Source organism: Delphinus delphis, chromosome 15, assembly GCF_949987515.2.
Source record: "Delphinus delphis chromosome 15, mDelDel1.2, whole genome shotgun sequence".
In the NCBI taxonomy this organism is placed as follows: domain Eukaryota; kingdom Metazoa; phylum Chordata; class Mammalia; order Artiodactyla; family Delphinidae; genus Delphinus; species Delphinus delphis.
In genome coordinates this window covers 67651243-67665553 of record NC_082697.1, presented here as the reverse complement: position 1 = coordinate 67665553, position 14311 = coordinate 67651243, and the positions used below count along the sequence as shown (strand labels likewise).

The 14311-nt window shown below is 49.4% G+C and overlaps 1 protein-coding gene across 2 annotated transcripts in view; it reads left to right on the top strand.

Annotated features, from left to right (window-relative positions):
- Positions 1 to 17: 17 nt before the first annotated feature.
- GGA2 (golgi associated, gamma adaptin ear containing, ARF binding protein 2) overlaps positions 18 to 14311 on the top strand; it is a 30326-nt gene continuing 16032 nt past the window's right edge. The window contains exons 1-4 of one of the 2 annotated variants that reach the window (XM_060031899.1): positions 18 to 189; positions 9457 to 9541; positions 10350 to 10425; positions 11558 to 11656. In XM_060031899.1, coding sequence (XP_059887882.1) covers positions 84 to 189; positions 9457 to 9541; positions 10350 to 10425; positions 11558 to 11656 — 366 coding nt within the window. In that variant the 5' untranslated portion in view covers positions 18 to 83. The remainder of the gene's footprint in view (positions 190 to 9456; positions 9542 to 10349; positions 10426 to 11557; positions 11657 to 14311) is intronic. The other variant, XM_060031898.1, reaches the window with a different exon arrangement.

Sequence of the window (14311 nt, the reverse complement as noted above, 5' to 3'; positions counted from 1 at the left end):
CCGCGTCGGCAGCCCAGGAACACTCCAGACGCCGGCGGCTGAAGGGCAGGGGCGGCCGCGGCCTCGGCTGCGGGGCTGGGCCTATGGCGGCGACGGCGACGGCGGTGGCGGCGGGGGCCGGGGCCGCGGCGGGGGCCGAGTCGGCCGAGGGGCCCCCGGGGCCGGCGGCGGCGCTGGAGCTGTGGCTCAGTGAGTAGCCAGGGCCGCCCCTCGGCGCGGGCCCAGCGCCCCACGTGAGGCCTGGCTTCCCGCCTCCCTGGGCCTTTCTTCTGAGACCGGCGGCCGGCCAGGTGGCCGCGGGAGGCCGGCGCCCGGGGAGGAGGGCTGGGCCCGGCGCGGGTGGGAGGATCGCCGCGGGGAGGCCCCGAGAGGAGTCCCAGGAATCCGCCAGGGCTGCGAACCCGAGGCTGGGCGCCCTGCTCCCCCTCCTCCTCCCAACCTCCCCCAGTCGCGGTGCATAAACACTGTTAACAACATAATGGCTAAGGTTTATTGAGCTTTGCTTTTATGCCAAGCACTGTGTTGAAAAGCATTTCAGCCACTGTTAATCCTCATTACGACCCCAAGAGACAGCTTCTGTTTTTAACCTCGTTTTACAGATGGGGACCTTTCGACTTCCTCAGTTGTGCAACATACCCATCCTCTGGGAAGGAGCTGTCTCTGGCTGCCGACTTTAATGTCAAAACAAGCCCTTTACACCTCTTGTGCATGTTGGTTGTGGCCGGGTTTCTTATGTGTATTGTCTCCTGGAAGACTCACGGCAGTCGTTAAGAGTCGTTTTTGTTCCTACGTTACCGGTGGGGACTCGAAATTCCAAGAGAATAAAGCATATGCTCCTTGTATTGGGCTCTGCTGGGTGCTGGGAGTACTGAGATGCGTAACACAGGGTCCTTGCTCACAAAGACATTTTTAAGTGGGTGGTACAAGGCGACAATAACAGCACCTTGTTACATTAACTGAAGATTGGGAGGGAGCCGGGTTTAAAGTGCGGTGGTGGGAGTTGGGTTTGTTTACCTGGGCATTGTCTCAGGGGACATAGCATTTGAGTGGACAATGGAGGCGACAGCGTTTCGGATGCAGGAAACTGCATGTGCAAAAGCTGGGGGAACAGGAGGGTGTGGAGCATTCTGGGAAGAAGGAGGTCATTACTGCAGGAGTGCAAAGCATAAAGAGGCTGCACTGCTAATTGGGGTGAGATCTTCAAGGGTCTTGTATGTTGCAGAAAGGAGTTCAGTTTATCCCTGTTGCAGTAGGGGAGAGGATGTTGGCGTTTTCAGCCGGGGACTGATCAAGTACACTTGTTAAAAGCATCACCTGCAGCCGTGAGAAGAGACGAATTGGTTAGGGATTGGCGAGTTCAGGCAGAGAGAGTAGATGAAAAGCTCTTCTGGTAGTGTGTCGGGGGTGAAATAGGACAAAGGTATTGGGATGGAGAGTAGAAATAATTAGCTAGTACAATCAGCAGGTTCGATGCATTAGAATAGAGGCCAGAGACCAGGAGGCGTTTAGGATGGATCCCAGGTTTCAGGCTCAGGTAACTGGTTGGTTACAGATGTCTCACTTGTTGACTTGTGGAGTTTGAGGTGCTTGTGGCACAAAGAGAACCTCTCTGGGCAGTTGGTTGGCTCCAGAGAGGGTAAGAGCTGGAGGTCAACTTGGGACCTTCAGTTCATTGGCAGCGAGCTTGTCCAGGGAGGCTGTGCCCGTTAGGAAGAGTAGAGGTTTGCAGATGGAGCATGGAGAATCTCAACATGGATGAAGCAGGTGGGAAAAGCAGCCTGGAGACAGAAGGCGGAGGCTACAGGCTGGGCGTGGAGGGGGAAGCTTGGACGGTGGGGAGCTGCAGGTGGATGTAGTTGGTAGGTGGTTTTGCTGCTGAGAGAGAGAGTAGGAGGAGGAAGGAGGAGGGGGAACTTCGAATTTGGCGACTAAAAGGTTACTGAAATACCTTAGTGCTAAATGGTGGGGACAGAAGGTGGTTGACTAGGAGGCAGTGGAGTTGCAAAATCAAGTGGGCCGAGTTAGAGGCCAGCTAGCGGCCGACACAGGTTGGGGAGAAGAAGGGAACCGTGGCTGCTCAAGGAGGGGGTCCTGAAGCTCCAGCTGTTTTAGGCCAGCCAGTGTGGTCCCCGAGTTGTGAGATCTTCCAGTTGTTCAGGTAGGGCTAGAACCTGTACCAACAGCACACACCCACTCCCCAGTCTCGACAACCAAAAATGCCTCCAGACGTTACCAGATGTGCCCTGGCAGAGAGGGCAGACTCACCTCTCCCCTCCCCACCTGAGATCCTCTGAGTCTGGGCTCTGGAGTGTGGAGTGGACTGCAGAAATGTATCTTGTAATCTTCGTGGCTGTGGGACTTGCACCTCCCCGCCCCCGCCCCTCCATAGGGCAGAGAAAGTGAACTGTGTAAACCAGACTTCTGGGGGGCTGGGGCGCAGTGGAGGTGGTACGTGGGAGGACAAGGGGTAGAAGGGCTGGTGGTGGGGCAAGGACAGGAGTGTCGTTGAAGGAAAGCACCGTGAGTCTGGACTGGATGGAGAAGGAAGTCACTCTGGGGGGGTCTGGGGACTGCCGAGCTCAGCTCACTGGCAGGTCTTACCTCAGCAGGCAAGGCAGCTGTGCCTCTAAGATCGGAATGTAAAATACCATGTCCGTCTCAGGGCTTAAGAGGAGTTAGTACATGTGAAGCGCTCAGGATACTGCCTGGCACACAGTGTTGGCTATTATTATCATTAGTCTTCTTAGTTGGGAGTGGCAGAGAGTAACTCATGTTGTGTTACCAAAAAAGAAAAGAAAAACGTCAGACCTAGGAAGCTGTTTCAGCAGAAGTTCATGCTTTAAAAATACAAGTAGCAGGTGTGCTAGCTTTCTGTGTGCTTTGGTGCGCAAGCTACTGAGGGTCTAGGTCCAGGCAGCTGAAGAGTGTGGTTAGCAAGATGAACAAAGATGCGCAGATGAGAGCAGCCATTAACCAAAAGTTGATAGAAACTGGAGAAAGAGAACGCCTCAAAGAGTTGCTGAGAGCCAAATTAATTGAATGTGGCTGGAAGGATCAGTTGAAGGCACACTGTAAAGAGGTAATTAAAGAAAAAGGACTAGGGCTTCCCTGGTGGCGCAGTGGTTGAGAGTCCGCCTGCCAATGCAGGGGACAGGGGTTCGTGCCCCGGTCTGGGAGGATCCCACATGCCACGGAGCGGCTGGGCCCGTGAGCGGGGGAGGCCACAACGGTGAGAGGCCTGCGTACTGCAAAAAAAAAAAGAAAAAGGACTAGAACACAGTACTGTTGATGACTTGGTAGCTGAAGTCACACCGAAAGGCAGAGCCCTGGTACCTGACGGAGTAAAGAAGGAGCTCCTACAAAGAATAAGAACATTCCTTGCTCAGCATGCCAGCCTTTAAGATTGAATTAGATTGTGTTGTTTTGTGGTTTTATTTCTGAAAGTAAAACTTGCCATAAATTAGGAATCGATTTCCCAAAATAAAATCCTTTCTTGTATGATGGTATACAGTTTTCAGTAATGATGTATACAATTGTATTGATTTTTTTCCCCTGAATGTATTATTTTAATAAACGTCTCAAGAATGAAAAAAAGAAACAAAAGTAGCAGCTTCTGGGCATTTTGCAGCTTTTCTTACCCCACTTAGTTTATTTTGGGCATTGTTCCAATGACTGCATTTAGAGCTGCCTCGTTCTTGTTAATGAAACGCCTCGTGTGCCCCATTCCTTGGGGTGCTATGCTCTGTTTAACCAGTTCCTTGTTAGTGGACACTTCGGGTTGCTGAGAGTCTTGTGCTATTAACAGCAGCCCTGGGGCCTCCTGGTCTCTAGCTCTGGTAGTGCTGCCAAGGAGGCAGTAGCTTAAGTAAAGGTAAGGCAGGCTGCTCAGTAAATCTCTCTCTTCTTCCACTCGGACCTACTCCCAGGTGAAAAGTCCTGTCCCCTAGCCTCGCTTTCATGCCTCCTTTGGGGATGGGAGTGGCTCTATTTATACTCTCCCAGCTTCTCAAGGGTTATCTTGGAGCCCAAGTGTAGGTCATTCCTGTGGCGGGTCTTGCTTGGGCTTTCAGCGTGTGCTTAATTGAATGATTGCTGGATATAGGGGTCGATGTGTACCCCATGTAGGATTCCCCCATGCAGTGAGCACTGCTACGGGGCTGAGTTCTAAGTGTTCTCAAAGTGAGTGCTCCCCACAGCCTCAGGGCTCCCTTTACTAGCACAGGCTGCTCTAGCGCCAGGGTCATGACCCTGGTGGTTGGGTGGCAGCTGACGTGAGATGATTTGACTTTTGAATTAGTCACTGTTAGATGAACCATTTCAGGGGATTCCCTGATGGTCCCGGGGTTGGGACTCAGTGCTCTCATTGCTGTGGCCAGGGTTCGATCCCTGGTCGGGGAACTAAGATCCCACAAACCCACAGCATGGCCAAAAAAAGATGAATCATTTCATTCACAGGTGGAGGGCTCAGCTGTTTTCTTTCCTTCTTCTTCTTCTCTTTTTTTTTCGATCTTTCTTTTTAAAAAAATTTTTTTGGTGGGTGAGTGCACCGTGCTGAACTGCATGGCATGCAGGATCTTCCCTGCGGTGGAAGTGCAGAGTCTTAACCACTGGACCACCAGGGAAGTCCCCCTCAGCTGTTTTCTTAATACCTCTCACCCTGTAGCACAGCGGTCCCCAACCTTTTTGGCACCAGGGACTGGTTTCGTGGAAGACGGTTTTTCCACGGACGGGGGAGTAAAGGGGGGCTGGGGGTGGGTGGATGCTTCAGGAGGTAATGCCAGCGATGGGGGAGCGGCAGATGAGGCTTTGCTCTCTAGCCCGCTGCTCACCCCCTGCTGTGTGGCCCAGTTCCTTACAGGCTGAGACCCAGTAAGGTCCACCCGGAGGTTGGGGACCCCTGCTGTAGCAGACTTGAAATGCATACAAACATTGCTTTTATTAAGCAAATATATGGCAGTAGTCCTATATTTGTCCTGCCCGAGTGCCAGCTAAATAAACCACCTTGGTGCCCAGGATAGCCATTCTTTTTAATGATAAAGGCATTTGTGATGAGATAAATGCTTTTATTTTATTTAATTAATTTATTTATTTATGGCTGCATTGGATCTTCGTTGCAGCATGTGGGCTTTCTCAGTTGCAGCGAACGGGGGCTACTCTTCGTTGCGGTGCGCAGGCTTCTCATTGCGGTGGCTTCTCTTGTTGCAGCGCACGGGCTCTAGGGTGTGCGGGCTTCAGTAGTCGTGGTGCATGGGCTTAGTTGCTCCGCGGCATGTGGGATCTTCCTGGACCAGGGCTCGAGCCTGTGTCTCCTGCATTGGCAGGCGGATTCTTAACCACTGCACCACCAGGGAAGCCAGTGATAGCCGTTCTTGATGGGGCAGTGATAGGTGAAGCAAAGTAGAGTGTTTTTTTGTGTTTTTTTTGCAGTACACGGGCCTCTCACTGTTGTGGCCTCTCCCGTTGTGGAGCACAGGCTCCGGACGCACAGGCTCAGCGGCCATGGCTCACGGGCCCAGCCGCTCCGCGGCATGTGGGATCTTCCCGGACCGGGGCACGAACCCGTGTCCCCTGCATCGGCAGGCGGACTCTCAACCACTGCGCCACCAGGGAAGCCCAGGGTTTTGTTTCTTTAAAAAAATTAATTAATTAATTTTATTTGATTGCGCTGGGTCTTAGCTGCAGCTCGCGGGCTTCTTAGTTGCATCACGCGGGGTCTTCATTGTAGCATGCGGGAACTTTGTTGCAGCATGCGGACTTCTTAGCTGCGGCATACATGTGGGATCTAGTTCCCTGACCAGGGATGGAACCTGGGCCCCCTGCATTGGGAGCGTGGAGTCTTAATCACTGTGCCACCAGGGAAGTCCCAGAGTAGAGGTTTTTTGAGTTTTTACCTGGCCAGCCCTGTCTGACTCCTAGCCACTCCTTGGGGCAAATTGGAGTCAAACAGACGTGGAGGGTTGCTCTGGGCTGATCAGACCGAGCTACTGGTCCTCTGGGGGTCATTTTCTCTAGAGCTGCTCAAAGCCACTGAAATAGCTTGGCAGGATGGAATTAGGTGTTCAGAGATCCAGTTAGTTCAGAACTGGAATAGCCATCTCCTGGTGTCAGCAATATGTGCAGCCAACTGGCCAGACTCTGCATAGTAAAAGATGAATCATTCATTCATTAGTAGATATCCATGCTGATGACTATTCTGGGTGCTGGAGATGGGAAGGTGAATGGGACAGACCTTCTTCCTGCCTTAGGGAGCTGATAACTTAGTGGTAAGAAAGTCAAAGAAGCTAGTTCCCAAAAGAGGCCCTGCCTTTGCCAAGGAACTGAAGACTTAACCCTGAGAAACATTTGGGCCCTGGAATCAGGCAGACCTGGGATTGAATTTTTGCCATTTTCTAGCTTTGTGGCTGGGCAGGTTTCTTCAGTGGTGAGGTAATAGTACCAACTTCAGTTGTTCTGAGGTTTACAGGAAAGGATGCTTGGAAAACACTCAGCATCATGTCTGACCCACAGCAAAAACAAAGCGGGGTGGGAGGGCAGCTATTACTATTATTGCTATTATTTGGGAGCTATGAAAAACCTTGAGGGAATCCTTGTCATATAAGATATAGCAAATAAAATAACTTACACTTTATAGATCTTTTTGCTGCTTTGCCTTGGTTAAGGGTTTAGAACATTATTTAACCTTATAGAGGTTTTTTCCTTCCTTTCTTTGGAAAAACTGGTGACCTGGCAGTAGGGGAGGACGGAGAGAGCTGGATTCTGCATGGTGAATTGGGGTCCTGCCTGCTCTTCTCTGCCACTAGGGCGTAGAGTCAAGTGTTGAGGTCTGAATGCCTTTTAGGTGTCAAGCTTGACCTTGTAGTGAAGTGAAACTTAATGAAGCTTAAAGGGTAAAGAATTATCTTAGATGAGTCAGATCTCCTTAATCAGACTGTCTGGAAATCACTGCCTTAAGTTTATTTCATGAGTAATTATTTTGTGCCTATGGGTATGGCATTGTACTAAGCACTATAGGAAACATGGCTTCTGCCTTCGTTTTTTTTTTGTTTTTTTTTTTTTGCGGTACGCGGGCCTCTCACTGTTGGCTTCTCCCGTTGCGGAGCACAGGCTCCAGACGCGCAGGCTCAGCGGCCATGGCTCACGGGCCCAGCCGCTCCGCGGCATGTGGGATCCTCCTGGACCGGGGCACGAACCCGTGTCCCCTGCATCAGCAGGCGGACTCTCAACCACTGCGCCACCAGGGAAGCCCCTGCCTTCGTTTTTTTTTTTTAACATTTACTGAATATGTTGCTACCAACTTTTTTTTTTTAATATTTATTTATTTAGGCTCTGCTGTGTCTTAGTTGCGGCATGCGGGATCTTCATTGTGGCATGTGGGATCTTTAGTTGCGGCATGCAGACTTCTTAGTTGTGGCATGCATGCAGGATCTAGTCCCCCCACCAGGGATTGAACCCGGGCCCCCTGCATTGGGAGCATGGAGTCTTACCCACTGGACCACCAGGGAAGTCCCTCTGCCTTCATTTTGAATAAACTTTTGAAGTTTAAGTGTAATAAGTCATGTGTACATACTAAAGTAAAGGCAGAGACTATTATAAGATTAGCTATCTTTTATTGATTACTTAATGTTTGCTGCTATACTGAGTACTTTAGACACTGTCTTTTAAAAATCTCATGGTTATCCCATGAGGAGGGTACTATTTTCCTTATTTTATAGTTGAGGAAACTGAGGCTCAGAGAGCCCAAGGACATGTAACTAGTAAGGGATGGAGCTGGAGATCCCCATCCTGAAAGAGCAGATAAGATGTGGGCCTTCTGAGAAGAAAGGGATGGCTTCTGTTTTGTGGGGGTGGGAGATAGAAAGATTAAGAAAGTCTTTATGAAGTGGCATTTGAATTGGGACTCGAAAGGTGAACGGCATTTTGAGAGATGGAACATAGGGAAAGAGCTTTGAGGAGGAAAAAGGTGAGGGGCATATGGGAATTGATCATCTAATTCCTTTGCTCTCCTTTGTTGTCTTTTTTCACTTAGGATGGAGTTGGTGGGTGGGAAGATGGGGGATTGAGTACCTGTCCTCTGAATCTCATTGTTGAGCTGTGGGGCACATGACTTCTGCATGACATAAATGTGACTGCTGTCTGGAAAAGTTAAACTCTGGATGACTGTGTAGTCTTAAGTGATCAGAAGGGAGGAGAATTAGTAGGGGCTGGAGCAGTGGGAGGAGGGTTTTGGGAGGAGACGGAAATTCAGAGTGGCCTTGAAGAATGGATAGGATTTTGAGAGGAGAGAAGTGGACGTTCAGGCAAGAGGAATAGTGTCAGAGATGTGACCATAAGAATTACTTATTTGCAGAGCTTGAAAGAGCTTCTCTGTCAGGACCAGTAAGATATTTCACTGGAGAGCCAGGTAGGCCAGGACAGGCTGGACAGTGGGGAGTAAGGGAAATGTTATGAAAGGGCAGGATGAAGACAGTCTCAGCAACTCCTTTGTGAGAATGTGGCCTGGTTCAGTCTGCGGGCGGGGCGTGTGGAATGGGCATCCTTGTTGGGTTGCTGGCTGCGGATTCTGGCAGCAGCAGTGGGAGGAGAGGAGGAAGCTGCTACCGTCAAGCACCAGGAAGGATACACACAACCCCTTATTCCAGGAAGTCAAGGATTGCCCCTCCCTTCCGTGGAGCATGGTCTCAACATTAGGCCTTCTGACAATCCCTCTTTCTCCAGGTATCTCCTGCTCCTGGCTGTGCCCTCGTGCTCTTCATGCTCCGTGTCCTCATATTTCATCCGAATATGAATGTTCCAATGGGGGAGACCCTAGCGTGACTAGATCTGGGTTCCTTGGCCATGTGTATGGTAGCAGAGAGAAATAGCATTTTGAGGAGTGAAGACAAGGAGGTCCTCTTGTCAGACTGGATAAGCCGCTGACATGTGGAGAAGCTTCTTACTTAGGATGGTCAGGAGATTTCAGAAAAAGGAGGCTCAGATTTAGGCCTGTTACTTTGAGGATATGGTGGGAGCCGCTCAGGGCTTCATTGTATGTTCTAGTCTTCCTGTCACATGGCTAAGAAGCTTACAGGTTCTGGCCCACGCCCAGATGCTGGCCCAAGCCCGTCCTCATTGCAGGGCCAAAGTGGGGGAGTCCTGACACGGGCATGAAGAAGGTGCACACAGGCCATCCCCTGCACTGGGAATGGAGCCCCTTTCAGGACAGTAGCGTGTTAACCAGTTGAGCTGTTCATTCAGTCAGCAAACAGTCGCTGAGGCCGTATCATGGGCCAGACACTGTGCCTGACAGTGATGATGAGTACAGGCCCCTGTCCCTTTCAGCTGTCTGCTCCCTGGGTCTGATCCCCTAGAGGTGATGTCACAGTCCTTGGCTGTTGTCATATTTGGGGGGCTAGTGGTGTGGAGAGGTGTTTGTTTCTCTTTATTATACTTTAATTTTATTTTTTATTTCCTTGACAGATAAAGCCACAGACCCAAGCATGTCAGAACAGGATTGGTCAGCTATTCAGAATTTCTGTGACCAAGTGAACACTGATCCCAGTGGGTAAGGTGACTTCGCACACGTGCTTGACTTTGGGGGCACCTCAGACTGTGCATGCCTTTGTTTCTCAGGATTGTTTCACGTAGCATAGATTGTTGTTTCGTTTTTTTCTCCCTCCGTGACCTACTGAGTACATTATTTTTCTAGAAATAGCAAATTCATGTGGTTTTCTAAAAAACAAATAGTCAGTTTGTAACTGGCAGCTACTTAATACATTTTAAATAGTGTTATGAAACACTGCTCCTGAGGAGGTCTCTGAATGTTAGGGACAGAATGTAGCTAGGGTACGCAGCAATGTGAAAGATCAGTGTGTTCTCCATAATTTAAATGCAGTCTTTCTTAAGGAAAAGCAGGGGGAAAAGGGGTAAGATTTTGTTGAATTTGGTTTCTAAAGTATCTGGATAGGAACTTAAGAAATGAGTCAGTCATCCGGATGTTTTATCTCCATGTTGCTGAATATTCATTTTGAAACGAGCAAGAAGGTTGATCACATTTTCTGCTCTAGTGTTAACTGAGCAGTTGTCATATGACAGACAAGGTCTGTGCTGCTCACGACCAAGTTACTCACAGGTCTGGAAGTTGTAGGGGTGGGTTGACTGGGGAGAGGATGGTGTGCCCTGGAAGTGTAGCTATGAGAAGGGTGGGTGGGAGTCGGCCGCCTTCAGGGGCTCATGCCTGGCCGTGTGCAGTCACATCCCACCTCTGCTCTGGGACCCGAGCTCCTGGAGGAGAGGGGACTTTACTGGGTGTGCTCAGCCAGACTGGTGTGTTCCTCTCCGCCCAGAGTCCAGGTGTCTTTGTTTTCCCTTAGTTCAACCCATGCACCTTGGCTACTGGCCCACAAGATCCAGTCTCCACAAGAGAAAGAAGCTCTTTATGCCTTAACGGTGAGTTCGGCTTGCCCCTTAGCCTAAGCTCTCCTGTCCTGAGGCTAGCGTTTCTGTGGGGAAGAGGCTCTGAGAAGTTCGCCTTCACTGGCCTTGAGAAAGCAGGCTGGAGGGAGTTCCGGGCTCAGATCGCCCCATTCTAGATCTGTTTCTGGAGAGTAGTATTGAGCCCACTTTGCGAGAAGGAAAGGAAGGCTTTATATCTTTTCGCCCTTTTTAGACCCGGGCTGGCAAGGTCAAGTCCCACAGGGCCAGATTGGTAACATAAGTGAATGAGCTGCTGGGTGGGGACCAAGGAACTGGAGAGCCCATGCCCAGTCTAAAGAGGGCGGCTACAGTGCAGGACCTGCTGGCTGTTGCCAGGCGTGAGTTTGGGCCCAGTGTTGCTAGGACTTCTGTTTAAGAGAAACTGGGAATCTAGATTTTTAAATATATGAATTCTCTGAATTTTTCAATATTGGTGACTGATTTGAAATGTTAAACAAGATTGTGGACCAAAGAAGACATTTACAGGCGCAATTTGTCACTCAAGTGCCAGTAGGTAGCCCGTAGTTTAACAGTTCTTGGGTATTCCACGCCCAATTTCCGCCTCGAAGGAGAAAGAAGGAAGTGATTCTCTGACTGCTTTCACCTGCCCAAAGGGTCTCCTTAAAAGGTGGGGTGAGGGACTTCCCTGGTGGTCCAGCGGTTGGGGCTCCACGCTCCCAATGCAGGGGGCTGGGGTTCGATCCCTGGTCGGGGAACTGGATCCCACATGCCGCAACTAGAAGATCCCGCATGCTGCAACTAAAAGATCCCACACGCCACAACAAAGATCCAGCACATGGCAACGAACATCCCGCGAGCCACAGCTAGGACCTGGCACAGCCAAATAAATAAATAAATATTTAAAAAAAAAAAAAAGGTGGGGTGACCTCAGAGTACCCCACTGAGCTATTTCCTGGGCACAAACCTGTCAGTTACAACAAGAGCAAACAGGTTCTTTTTTTTCTTAATCTAAAAGTGTCACCCTTTCTCCCAATCTTTAGTGTCCTCAGTCTTGAGCCATGATTTCAGCAAATACTTACCAGGTTTGAAATGAGCCCTGGAGCCAATGGTTTCCCCTTCTCATGGGGGTCCTGTATCTGCACAGGTGCTGGAGGTGTGTGTGAACCACTGTGGGGAGAAGTTCCACAATGAGGTGGCCAAGTTCCGCTTCCTGAACGAGCTCATCAAAGTGTTGTCCCCAAAGGTGAGTACCCTGGGCTTGGCTTCGCTCACTGTTCTGCATGCACCCCAGGTTTCAAACTCCTGTCACCCTTCTTGGTCCAGAGGCAGACCTGCTCATGGATAGAACCTGCCAGGCTGTCCCAGGTTTGTGAGAGCTGAGAGGTGAAAGCTTTCCTCTCCAAGGTGTAGGATGATGGTCATGGTCATCAGCTGATCCCTGCCCTTTGATGGTTAGCATTTTCAAATTCTCCCTTTAAAAATGGCCTTGTAGACAGGTGGCCTAGAGGGGCGAGCACAGAGGGGCCTAGCTGGTGGGCACAGGTTTCCTGGTAGAGATAACAAGACATGTTGGGTGTAGCTTTAAGTTTCCTTCTTTCCTTGTCTTCTGTAGCTTTTCTCCTGTGTCTTAGCAACACCATTCTCGGGTAACTAACATTGGTGGAACCTTCCTTTGCTGCTTCCCAGCAATTCTGATACCAGCTGGGTGTCCTGTGATTTAATTCATTTCTGAAAATAAGTACTCAAAGTTAGGACAGACCCTACAGGTTAGGAGCTCAGTCCTACCTAGACTACACCTACCTCAGACACCAGTCATAAGTCTCGGGGATGCCCAAGCTACTTGCACTTCTGCCCGACCAACTACAAGTTCAGAGCTTCCTCTGACCGCCTCTGCCAGGTTCCGTCATTCACTAGAAAGATTCACAGAACACAGGAAAGCACTATACTTACTAATATTCTTTTACTGTAAAGGATGTAAATGCAAGAGATACATAGGCGAAGGTCTTGGGGGTGAAGGGGGAGCAGAGCTTCCATGCCCTCTCCTGTGGAACCTGAGCATACCACCCTCCCAGCACATCCATGTGTTCAACCAGAAGGCTCTCTGGACCTGGTTGTTTCGGAGTTTTTATCTGGAATCATGTGGGCATGATTAATTTAATCACTGGCCATGTTATTGAACTCAGTCTCCAGCCTCCCTCTCCTCTTGGTGAGGTCAGGATAGGGCTGAAAGTTCCAACCCTCTAATCACATGGTCAATCCCTCCCTTGAAACTAAGTGCCCACCAGGAGTGTTTAGCAGAAACTCAGGTATGGTCCATGGGGGCTCATTGTAAATAACAAAAGACGTTCCTGTCACTTAGGAAATTCCTAGGGTCTTTGAAATTCTGTGCCAGGAGGAACTGAGAACAAGGGTCAATATATATATATATATATATATATATATATATATATATACACAAATATATATATACATATATATGTATATATATATTTTATTTCTTCAAAACATTTAAGTTTCAGCAATTCCTTTCACTTTACCTTATTTTCATTCCAAATACATTTTTATTCTAGACTTGCCACAGTCAGATAATGAGTGTCCCCAGTGGCTCTAACCTAGGCCAGTATATGGTAGGATTTAATTTTAGTGGCTTTATAGGTTGATTCTTTGAAACCCAGAAAGAGCCCTGGAAATGGGTGCCAGGTAATTCGTCTTCTAGCTGTGCCTCAGCTCTACCAGCCTTGGGCAGCTCACTTCTCTGGGTCTCAGCGGCCATCTCTTTAGTGATAGTGTGGGCTGGGCAGTCTACTAATGAAACTGCACAACTAGGATGGGATTTGAACCCAGCCAAAGCTCAGATTGGGACTTGAATGCACAGGCTGGGACTCAAACCCACTGTCTTTTTTTTTTTTAATCATTATTATTAATTAATTAGTTTATTTTCAGCTGCATTGGGTCATCGTTCTTGCGCACCAGCTTTCTCTAGTTGTGGCGAGCGGGGGCTACTCTTGGTTGCGGTGCGCGGTCTTGTCATTGCGGTGGCTTCTCCTGTTGTAGAGCACGGGCACTAGGTGTGCGGGCTCCAGTAGTTGTGGCATGCGGGCTCAGTAATTGTGGCTTGCAGGCTCCCGAGCACAGGCTCAGTAGTTGTGGCGCATGAGATTAGTTGCTCCGCGGCATGTGGGATCTTCCTGGACCAGGGCTCGAATCCGTGTTCCTTGCATTGGCAGGCGGACTCTCAACCACTGCGCCACCAGGGAAGTCCCAAACCCAGTGTCTTTTAATTAAAATCAATCACCTGGTGTCAGGACTTACTGAAGCTCAGGTTCATTATGTCTCTGCACAGAAGGAGTTCAGCAAGAGGCAAAGTGATAGGCAAGAAGTAGATTTATTAATATAGGACGCCTGTGAGGGATACAAGTGCGCAGGCAAGGTGGCTCTGCCCCGAGAACTAAGTGGGAAAACAGATTTATTTAGAGAGATATACATTCCAAAGGTAGAATGTCTCAAAAGGTGAGAGCAGTCCTGAAATATGGGGTGGTTAGTTTTTATGGGTTGGGTGATTTCATTGGCTAACGAGTGGGAGGATTATTCCAGCTGTTTTGGGGAAGGGGCAGAGATTTCCAGGAATTGGGCCACCGCTCACTTTCTGGCCTTTTATGGTCAGCCTCTGAACGGTCATGGCACCTGTGGGTGTGCCGTTTAGCTAATGTATTACAATGAGCATATACTGAAGTTCAAGGTCTACTGGAAGCCAAATCTTACACCATCTTGGGCCTAATCGGTTCTAACCAGTTTATGTCGTATTCTCAACAGCTGTGTCATTCTCTAAAGGTTACGTCTTGCCGCCTTCCCTCCCGTCTCACCAAGTCCCTTCCAGCTCTGTAATTCCCTTTCATTT